This window comes from Vombatus ursinus, unplaced genomic scaffold (assembly GCF_900497805.2).
Source record: "Vombatus ursinus unplaced genomic scaffold, bare-nosed wombat genome assembly UNPS02010193.1, whole genome shotgun sequence".
Lineage (NCBI taxonomy): Eukaryota > Metazoa > Chordata > Mammalia > Diprotodontia > Vombatidae > Vombatus > Vombatus ursinus.
The window spans coordinates 5,704,187-5,714,664 of NW_020949971.1; the positions used below are offsets into that span (position 1 = coordinate 5,704,187).

At 46.0% G+C, this 10,478-nt stretch overlaps 1 protein-coding gene across 2 annotated transcripts in view; it reads right to left on the reverse strand.

Annotated features, from left to right (window-relative positions):
- SEC24D (SEC24 homolog D, COPII coat complex component) overlaps nt 1-10,478 on the reverse strand; it is a 105,930-nt gene that overhangs the window by 24,134 nt on the left and 71,318 nt on the right. For both annotated transcript variants that reach the window (XM_027853645.1, XM_027853644.1), the window contains exons 11-13: nt 8,409-8,600; nt 7,157-7,250; nt 764-880 (exon numbers count right to left, since the gene is read on the reverse strand). In XM_027853645.1, coding sequence (XP_027709446.1) covers nt 764-880; nt 7,157-7,250; nt 8,409-8,600 — 403 coding nt within the window. The remainder of the gene's footprint in view (nt 1-763; nt 881-7,156; nt 7,251-8,408; nt 8,601-10,478) is intronic.

Consider the following 10,478-nt stretch of genomic DNA (forward strand, 5'->3'; position numbering starts at 1 on the left):
ACACCCTCTGTACGAAGTACAGGTCCACCCCATCCCCATTAGAACAGTCCACACCATTCTCATTATGGAATCTCTTTCCTCCTCTCTACCATGTGATCCATACAGAAAGTTTTGTGATGCTCAGACCTCTCTTCTTACCTGAACGCAAATGTTTTTATTTTCAAAACTTCCTTGTCCTAAGAACTATTCCCTAAAGGACACAACTATCCATTAAAAAGTATCAATGCCCCAACAAAACAAAACAAGGAGTTCTAGAAACAAGACAAAATGGTAACTGGGAACTCTGCACAGATAAATGATTCTGGGTCCAGCCAAGGGCAGGGAATTCCTTGGGGACATAAAACATCAAGATTCTCAAACAGGTTAACATGGAGGGTGCAGTTCTGTGGCAGCACAGTGGTGGCCCTGCACTACCCAGGTTGGATGAGGTGAGAACTATGAATCATTCCTAGCCTTGGAGGAAAGGCACTGGAACGCTCTGACCTGTGACCTTCCTAAGTACCCCCTTGTGGCCCCTAGATCAAGAGGATTGTCTGGACAAAGGCTCTGATGTGGAGTCAACAGAATTAACTCAGTTTCCAACACAGTCAAGATGCAAGGCTCCAGTTAGTCACCGATTGGGGAACAAAGACACCTTTGAGACTCGGAGCCTGGGAACCCGAATCCTCCTCCCCCCCTTCAGTTTAGGAGGGTTAAGAATGTTCCTGCCTCTTTAAAGAATGAAGGAATGTGGGACCTACAAACGCTGCTGCAGGTGAAATACCTTTTCTTTGTCTGTGTTGATCAGTTTTCTGTCATCTCGGTTTTTCAGTTTGCCCGGGGCCTCGGCAGTCGGCAATGACGAGTGGAAGATGTATAGCTTCCCTGGACAGTCTGCTGCCTGGTACGAGCACAAAGAACATGCCTCCATTATGGTGTGCTTCCTCAGAAACCTTCAGGAGCAACTTTCCTGTCCTGCAGCTCGGTAAATTTGGGGAGCTCACAGGGTTATTATTATTATTAATTATTATTAATTCTTCAATTCAACTTGTAATATGCAGAGAGGGCAGCTAGATGGTGCAGTGGATACAGCACTGGCCCTGGAGTCCAGAGGACCTGAGTTCAAATCCGACCTCAGATGTTTACTAGTTATGTGACCCTGGGCAAGTCACTTAACCCTATTTGACTCAGTTCCTTGTCTATAAAATGAGCTGGAGAAGTCAATGGTAAACCACTCCAGTATCTCCGCTAAGAAAACCCCAAATGGAGGCATGGGGAGTCAGATAAGACTGAAACAACTCAGCCACAACAAATCTACAGGGTATAACTCTAGGTACTAGAGGATAGAGACTCCTAATGACACATCCTCTCCCCACAGGGAGCTTACGATCTATTAGAAAGAGAAGCTGTTTGTGGCCTGACATTTCCAAAAAAGGAAGTCCCAGGGAATGTCCTACTTCTCCATAGGATCATAGATCCGGAAGGGGAAGGGGCCTCAGACAGACCTTATCTCCTCGCTGCGAAGCTCGAGAGATCTGTACATTCAGCTGGGTGGGCCCTTTTCCTGGACAAAGACCACACAGCCTCTTCATAGCTTGGAACAAGTCCCTCTCAACTCACTTGTGAGACCTTGTGCAAATAAATCACGTAATCCCTTGGGACCTCAGTTTCTTCATTTATAAAAAGCGGGTGGTGGTTGTTGGACTAGATGGGCCCTGAGGTCCTTTTCAGTTCTGGGTCTGTGATCATTTGACCCGAATGGGCAGCATTTATTACTAGAGATTTGTTCTGGCTGAAGAAAGAAGCCCAGCCACCACTTTGGGGCTAACTTTCTGAGGAAGAGCTTTTCTGCATTTTGCCAGGCTGGTCCTTGAACGCTAGACACAGAGATGCACTGAGGGGTCCACACCCAATGCCTCTCTTGTTGGGCAGGAATTAATTTGCTGGCACAACCTTGAAAAGTTCCAACTGACCTCAACACCAAAAGGAGGCAGCAGAGTAATGATTGCATAGGATCGTGGGCTTTTAGTGTTGGAAGGGAGGCTGGATTTCACGTGGTCCTGTCCCTTCATTGTAGAGACTGGGAGGTCCAAAGCAGAGCTAGATTCTGATCTCAGGTCATCTGCCTCCAAAGCTCGGTTCTACCTCTCGTACGCTTGTGCTTTAGCGGGAGACTAGCCATAAATACTTGGGCCCTCCATGGGTGTGGGTACTCCCTCCAGTGGTGCAGATCCTTTCCACCTTCTCCTGTATGATACCTGTCCATATCTTCCTCCCTTATTCTTCCATAGAGAAACCACCCAATATGATAGAGCCTTTCCTCCAGGACTTTCCACACCCCATGGGTACTAGGGCAGCTCCTGGGCCGCTCAGTGGCTAGCCCTTGCCCCGACCACCTGACTATGCTATCCCCTTTTCTGAGCAGACATTTCCTGGACGTTCCCTTACGCCTCTTTTGTACGTAGGCGGACGCTGGAAATCAGCTGTAACTGACTTACTTTCATACTCGGTTACACAGAAATAATAAATGTTGGCTTTGTGTCAGGCTCTGGGGATAGAGACAAAAATGAAACAATCTTTACCCTCAGAGAATTTACATTCTTCTGGGAAGGGGTGATGCAACATATACGTAGAAAAGTAACACATACATCAAATACAGACAAAGTCATTTCAGGGAGGGGAGGGCCCTAGCAACTGGGTGGATCAAGATCAGAATTAGGAACAGCTTCCTTTAAGAAGCGGCCCCCGAGCTGAGCTCTGAAGGACACTAGGGATCCCACTGGGCAGCTAGCTGGTGCAGTGGATGGAGCGCTGGGCCTGGAGTCAGGAAGACTCGCCTTCCTGAGTTCACATCCGGCCTCAGACACTTCCTGGCTGGGTGACCCTGGGCACTTGACTTCACTTCACCCTGTTTGTCTCAGTTTCCTCATCTGTAAAATGAGCTGGAGAAGGAAATGGCAAACCACTCCAATATCTTGGCCAAGAAAACCCCAAACGGGGTCAAGAATAGTCAGACACAACTGAAAAACGACTGAACAACAACAGCAGGGACCCCATGAGGGGGAGATGAGGAGGGGAGTGCACTCCAGCCACTGAGACAGGGGACGGAATGTGGTGTAAGGGGAACAGCAAGGAGGTATCTGTGACTAGAACACGGGATGCAGTACGCCTGGAAAAGCATGCTGGAGATGGGCCACAAAGGGCTCAGAAAGCAAACAGGAGTCTTTCCCAGAGGCAAGAAGGGACAACTGGAGCTTCCTGATCACACGTCACAGGAATATTAATTTGGCAGAGAAGGAAGGATCCAGAATCAGTCCAAGGTTGTGAAGTTGGGAGACTGGAAGGAAGACAGGGTCCTCCCCAGAATTAGGGAAGTCATGAAGGGGTGGCAATTTGGGGGAAAGATGAGTTTTGTTTCAAATGTGCTGAGTTTGAGAAGACTATTGTTGCAGATGTCCAGTAGGCAGCTGGGGACATAAAGAAAGTTTAGGAAAGAGACCAGGGTTGGATGTATTTATCTGGACAAAGGTGATATTTAAACTCATTAGAACTGATGTGTGTGTATGTGTGTGTGTGTGTGTGTGTGTGTGTGTGTGTGTGTGTGTGTGTGTGAGAGAGAGAGAGAGAGAGAGAGAGAGCGATCGAAGTGTCATGAAAACCTAGGGAGAAGCAGATGTCTAGGAGGGGATGGTCACCAACAGTGTCAAATGCTGCAGAGAACAATAATGATAGGATCTGAGAAAAGGTCCTTGAGTTTTATAATTAAGATATCACTGGTACCTTTGCAGAAAGAAGTTTCAATTGAGTAATGAGGGGAGAAGCCAGACTCCATGTGGGTGAGAAGGGAGTAATAGAAAGAGAAGTTGAGGCAATGCGTGACGAGGAGGACAGAGGATGACAGCGGGAGGGGTTGGTAAGACCAATGAGGGTGAAGGATAGGGCAGCTTGGTGGCGTTTCTGTCAGAAGAGACAGAAGGGGAATCAATCAGAGGGCCGGGTCTAAGTGAGAAGAAGCGTCATCTCTTCATTAGAGACTGAAATAAGGGAGGGGACAATCAGGGACAACATAGTGGTGACTTGGAACATGGGGCTGGAGAGCAGCTTGCGCCAGATGGCCGTGATTTCAAGGTCAATTTCAGAAGAGTTGAACTGCGCTAAGTGGATTCATCTGTGTGCTGAGATTCATTTTTTTTCCCCATCAGGAATTGGAGACGAAATCCACAGATCAAGTGTTTTTCTGAGCAGGGAGCCAAGAAATGTCAAGTTGATAGCACTTTGGAATTACAGATGGAGAGCTGAAAGGGACCTCAAAAACCATCTAGTTGAACACCTTCCTTTTACAGATGAGGAAAGCGAGACCCAGAGAGGTTACGTGAGTGTCCAGGGTGACAGGAGCTATGAGCCTCGGAGGCACTGGTGACATCATTGTAGCGCTCCCTGCTAGGCCTGCACTTCCGCGTCACATCTCTGCTGCTTATCTGTGTTTCCTTTCCTAGACATCTCAGTTCTTCACTGAGCGCTTCACTCCCATTGTCTTGGCTGGGCATTGTTCCCTGATACCAGCTTCTGGACTTTGCTTCTTTGGGGTACACCTGCCAGGGTACGGGTGGCTATAAAACTGTCCATGATAACAGGAGGCTAGAATTCTTCAGGCAAAATGATGCCACCCCCAGTTGATAAAATCCAGGCAGGACACCCCTAGGTTAAGATTTAGTCTTTTCTCCTAAACCTTGTATCTTGAGCCAGAGATTCCCAGACAAACAGCTGATTTAGGGTTAGAAACTCCAACTTCCTCTCTGGTTTGCCACGCAAATGAATTTGAGCCAGGCTCTCCATTCCCCAGGCCTTAATTAGGCCTTTATTATGCGTTGGTGGAGGGAGTTTTCTTATCTGGGAATTCCTTGTATCAACAAAATAACTTGTCTGTTTCTCACCATTCCCTTTCCTCCAAAACTGAAAGTTAAGTAAGAACTGGAGATAATTTAAAGAGAAGTCCCTTCAGCATGCAACAAATATGGCACGTTTTAGGTAGAAGTATAGAGGTACATTTTTTTTTTTATTGCTAAACTTATTTCTTGCCTGGAATTTTATCTTCACCTCTCATCATGGAGGAGGTCAATTGTGGCTAACTCAGAAGATGTTTCTGCAAAAATTCAGTGTTGACACCGTCTCCTTACTCGTGGCAGGGTCCAATTTTGGCATAAGGATTAGATAAGATGTGAAGAAATAAGATCCCTATTCAAAGGACCAGATCGGGTAGCATGGAAGCATTTAGAGCAGGAAACTCCGTGTCAAGGAGCCGCGTTGGGGAATTTCAGAGACTTTCAGAGAAAATGTGCACAGGAGGTTTCCAAAGAGTCCCCCTTTATCTTTCTGACAAGTCCATTTGGATGTGGATTCTTGTTTGTTTCTACCCCATCTGCTGGGCCTGGGAAGTTTATTACTTCTGACGATTACAGAGAGATTTTCTTTGGCAGCCATCAAAGGGCAAGCAGAGATCTCATTCCCACGGGGGAGGAAAGTTTCCCAATGACTGCCGCTGGCTCCTCCAGGAGAAAACCTTCCCTTCTGCACTTTTCCATGTGGGTTCCTTGGCCTTCAGCTCTGGGCTTATTAATGGTTCCTTTACCATCCCCAGACCTGCCATTTTGAAGAGCACGCCTCTGCTCATTTGTTTTTTTTTGTTTTTTTTTTTGTTTTTTTAATATGAAACAAACAGGCCGCTTTCCCGTACTTAGATGCTTTCCTTTCAAATTCTCCCAAGTGTCAGCCTGTGTTTTTGAGGCAGTTTCCAGTTGATCTGGGGGGGTATATTCTCTCAGAAATTCTATGACCCCAAAGCCCTCCTCCAATGCCTCCTTGTGGTACAGAAGTAACCCTGTGTTCCTGAAAGGTATGGGAGAAAATCACAAGCTCTGGAAGACTCTGCTGGGCAGGAAACCCTTGGAGAGCCCTCCCAGGATGGCTTCTGACTCTGGGGGTCTGCAGGAACCAGTCTAGCTAGGCATGGAAAGACAGGCACACCAGTAAGCTGGCCCCAGAGTTTGGATCGCTCAGCCAATTCTCTCCCCTGGGCCTCTGTTTTCTCATCAAAAGAAGGAGAAGTTTGGCTAGATTAAGAGTTATTTACCTGGGGATCATAAACCCCAAAGGCCTCCATAGGTAGATCTGGGGGTGGGGGGTGTCCTTGAACATGGATAGAAAAAATAACATTTTTGGGGGGGCTAGGCAATGGGGTTAAGTGACTTATCCAGAGTCACACAGCCAATAAGTGTCAAGTGTCTGAGTCTGGATTTGAACCCAGGTCTTCCTGACTCCAGGGCCGGTGCTCTATCCACTGAATTACCTAGCTGCCCCCCCAAAATAACATTTTTATTTTCATAATCTCTAACTGAAATTTAGCACTTCCATCAATGATGAATGCTAAATTATTCTGAGAAAGGGGTCCACGGGCTTTACCAGACTGCCGAAGGGGTCCAGAAGAAAGAAAGGGTTGAGAACCCCTAGCTCAGATGATCTCTAAGGTTCTCTGGAGCAAACGTGCTCAGAGGCTCCCATTGCTAGAGGAGACAAGGTGAGCTGGTGGCCCACTCGCTGATTTAGAATGGGAGGGGTCTTCAGAGGTCATCTCATTCTCTGACCTCACTTTACAGAGATGGAAACAAGTTAAGTGACTTCACTAGGACATACAAATAACAAGTGGTAGAGACAGCCTTATTCACTGTCATCTCCTCGGTGCCTGGCATGCAGTAAGTACTTAATAAATGCTTATTTGTTGAGTGATCCGAATTTGAACCCAACTCTCTAGACTCCAAATCTGAGAGTTTCTCCACCACACTAAGCTGCCTCTCTCTCCTTTTCCCGGCAGAGAACTTCCCCTTTTATAACCCAGAAGTCCAAGGGCTCAAGAACGTCTGAGCTCCAAAGGCACATTAATCAAGACGTTTGGCCCCACTATCCAGGATAGGAGATGGTGCTGGAACAATTTTAAACCTGGAAAAAAATAAGGTTCGTATAAAAACCAGGAAGGAAACATGTACATGCTGGTGCCCAGGCTGGAATGTAGTGATTTCTCCCCGTGACTGAGGGTCAAAGTCCCACACAGACCATCGCAAGTGGCCTCAAAAATGCATTTCCAGCAAAGACTTTCTGATCACAGACCGAGAAGCATTCTGACCTTTAGGGCTTCCATGCCAGCTTGGACGACAGGAGCAAAAACTGTCTCATTCTCGTTAGAATCAGCAAAAATCTCTGGAATCTGGTCCAACAAGCTACGAGAAAAGAGTTAAGGGTCGTCACCAAAAGAAATCCTTCTCTTTTCAGCCCCCAACAATGGCCTCATTTGGACACCCAATACAGGGAAGCTTCACCTATGGCACGTTGGATTGGTCCTGGTCCCTCGGGGAAGGTCTGCGTTCCTCGACCGTGATCTTACACGGTGAAATCAAGGATTTGGGGAGGAGACACCCACACACGATCCTGGGTCGCTCCATGACAGATTGGTCACCTCGTGAGTTTGTAGGATCCCAACACCGAGAGCTGACAAGGCCTTACTCCACTTAGTTCAGCCCTCTGATTTTATGGATGGGGAAACTGAGGCACAGGTGATCTGCCCAAAGTCACCCCGATTCATAGCTGAGCTGTGACTGAATTCGGGTCCTCTGACTGTCATCGAGAGGCACCATGGCACTGGACCTGGACTCAGGAGAGCTTCAATTCCCTCATTTTCCTCATCCCCTGACACTCACTAGCAACATGACCCTGGGGAAGTCACTTAATCCCTTGGTACTTCAGTTTCCTCATTTGCAACCTGAGAGGCTGGAGGGAAGTTAGGCTGGCTTCTAAGTTCTCTTCCAGTTTTAAATCAATGATCCTATGACTTAGGACTGTAGAAGAGAATCTTATCCAGGTAAGCATTGGGGCTGGGGGTATACAAGAAGCAGCTAGTACATGCACTTAAAATGATTATTAAATTTTCAGTGTGCACATTTATACCTCAGAAACTGGAAGGCACTATAAATCAGGGCTTGATTTATTATTTGGTTGAATGTGTAGACTTAAGAAAGTGATAGGAAAATGCCAATGATGCGGATTAAATTGAAAAGTGAGTCAGGTACACATTATTTTGTTTCACAGAGTCAGTTGTTAAACATTTACCAGCATGCCTCTGGTAGGACTGAATGACCTCAGAGGTCCCTTCTAGCTGGGAAATCATTTAGTTCTACCCCTTCCCTTTTCAGATGGGGAAACGGAGGCCCAGAGAGATAAAGCAACTAGCTCAAAGGTTTGTGGTGACTAAGTGGCCAAGCCAGGCCTGATCCTAGGTTTGCTGATGCTAAATCTTGGGCCCTTTCTGGCACTGACTCAACCAGAGACACAGCAATGCCCCAAAATTAGATCTCCACTGAAAACCATGAACCATTCTTTACTTGTGAATGACGGCCTTGGATTCTTGATAGTTGACCAGGAGGCCGTCCAAGAGAGGAACAAAGACCTCCGCCACATCGGTCACCACCATCATCTGGGGCTGGGCCAAGTTGCTCTTGACATTGAAGAAGTGGAGGACTTTGTTATAGGTGACGAATCCCACCCGGATGGCCGAGGTCTCTTCTCGCTCTTCCCTGGAAACAAAACAAAGAATCGGGGATTATTCTGCAAGTTCAGTCACGGAATGAGAAGAGACTGTCTGGGATCGTATACAGCAGCGACCTGCAAAACCCAGCCTGCCTCCGCCCCACTCCTCTCCCCCAAGGACCTTCCCTTTAGACCTCACCGAGCATCTGACTTTGTAATTCTCAAATGCGGCTTCCTACGTCCACCTGGCCCCACTTCCTTGATTCATTTCCTACCCATTCTTTAAAGCCCAAGTAAATGTGACCTGCTTTTGGAAGTGTTCCTGTTATCTCTTCAATGGTAATGACCTTCCTTCTCTGACTGACTCCCCCTCTCTAAGCCACTGGTCTTGGAGGGATTTTGTCTATTGAAGTTAGAGGTGAGGCTGACTGCTCATCCTTGGAGAAGAAGGGAAGGCAATGAACCATGGCATCAGGGCCACAACAGGAAAGAGATTCTTCGGAAGAATCTAATAATGGTCCCCGAAATTTCTTTCTTTTTTTAACTAAAAACTTTGTTTTGACCTTAAATGCCAAAAGCGCATTTTCCCATACAGCAGAACACAGAGAATGATCTATGAAAATGTGAATCTCAACTTCATACCACTAGTATTAAAGTATTATATATATACATATATATGTACACACACATGCATGCACGCAAGTACACACACATGTATACACACATATAATATAAATAGACACACATTTATGTGTATATATGTACCAAATCAATCAATATTTATTAAGCACCTACTATGTGCCAGGCACTGTGCTAAGCACTGGGGATGAAAAACCAGCAAAATATAGTCACTGCCCTCAAAGAGCTTACAGTCTAATCGGGGAGACAACATGCAAACAAATTTGTACAAAGCACGTGAGATATACAGGATAAATAGAAAATATTTAACAGAGGGAGGGCAATAGAATTAAGCGGGGTTGGGAGAGGCTTCCTATTGGAGGTGGGACTTTAGTTGGGACTTAAAGGAAGCCAGAGAGGTCAGTAGTCCAAATGGAGAAGGAAGAGTGTCCTAGGAATGGGGACAACCAGTGAAAATGCCTAGAGCTGAGAGATGGAGTGCCTTATTTGTAGGCTAGCCAGGGGCCAGGATCACTGGATCAAAGAGTATATGGTCGAGAATAAGATGTAAAAAGACTGGAGAGGTAAGAATGTCTAGAAGGGCTTTGAATCTGAAAAAGAGAATTTGGTATTTTATATGTATGTATATATATATGCATATAAAATTCTACATACTACTTTCAAAACTGCCCTACTGTCTGCCCGTTCTTTTGTTCTCTCCTATACATTAAAAAAAATGTTTCAATGACCCTGACAATCCTCTATTCCATTCCCTTTCTCCTTTCTCCTTTCTCCTCTCCTGCCCCATAGAATTATACTCAACTTTACAGGGTTAATTATTCTTGGTTGTAAACTTATTTTTGCCCTTTGGATATTGTATTCTGAGATGGTTATGATGACATATTGTGATAGGAGTGGTATCTGGTTTGTAAATACTGGGAAATTTCAAAAGGGATCAACTGGTCCAGGAGTTTAGGGCTGGAGGCATTGGTGTGGTTTCCTGGCCACCTGAAGTATAAAAAGGCCCAGCCTTTGATTAGGAGTCAGTGCTCCTCTGGCCTTGAAAAGAGCCCCCTTATCCCTCTACCATGCAAGTCGATTTATCTTTCTGACCACGTGCTGTTACCAGAGCCAATATGAAGGCAGAGGGGAAGGGTGTCTACCTGGATCAGCTGGTGAGCACATCCTTCTTGTATCTTTAATTGTTAGGTTAATTTCTCTTCACTGAATTTTTTATGGTTCATGAGTCCTAATCTCAAGCATGAATTATAATAGTGGCCTGGAGCAGTCCTTGTCCAGAACACAGA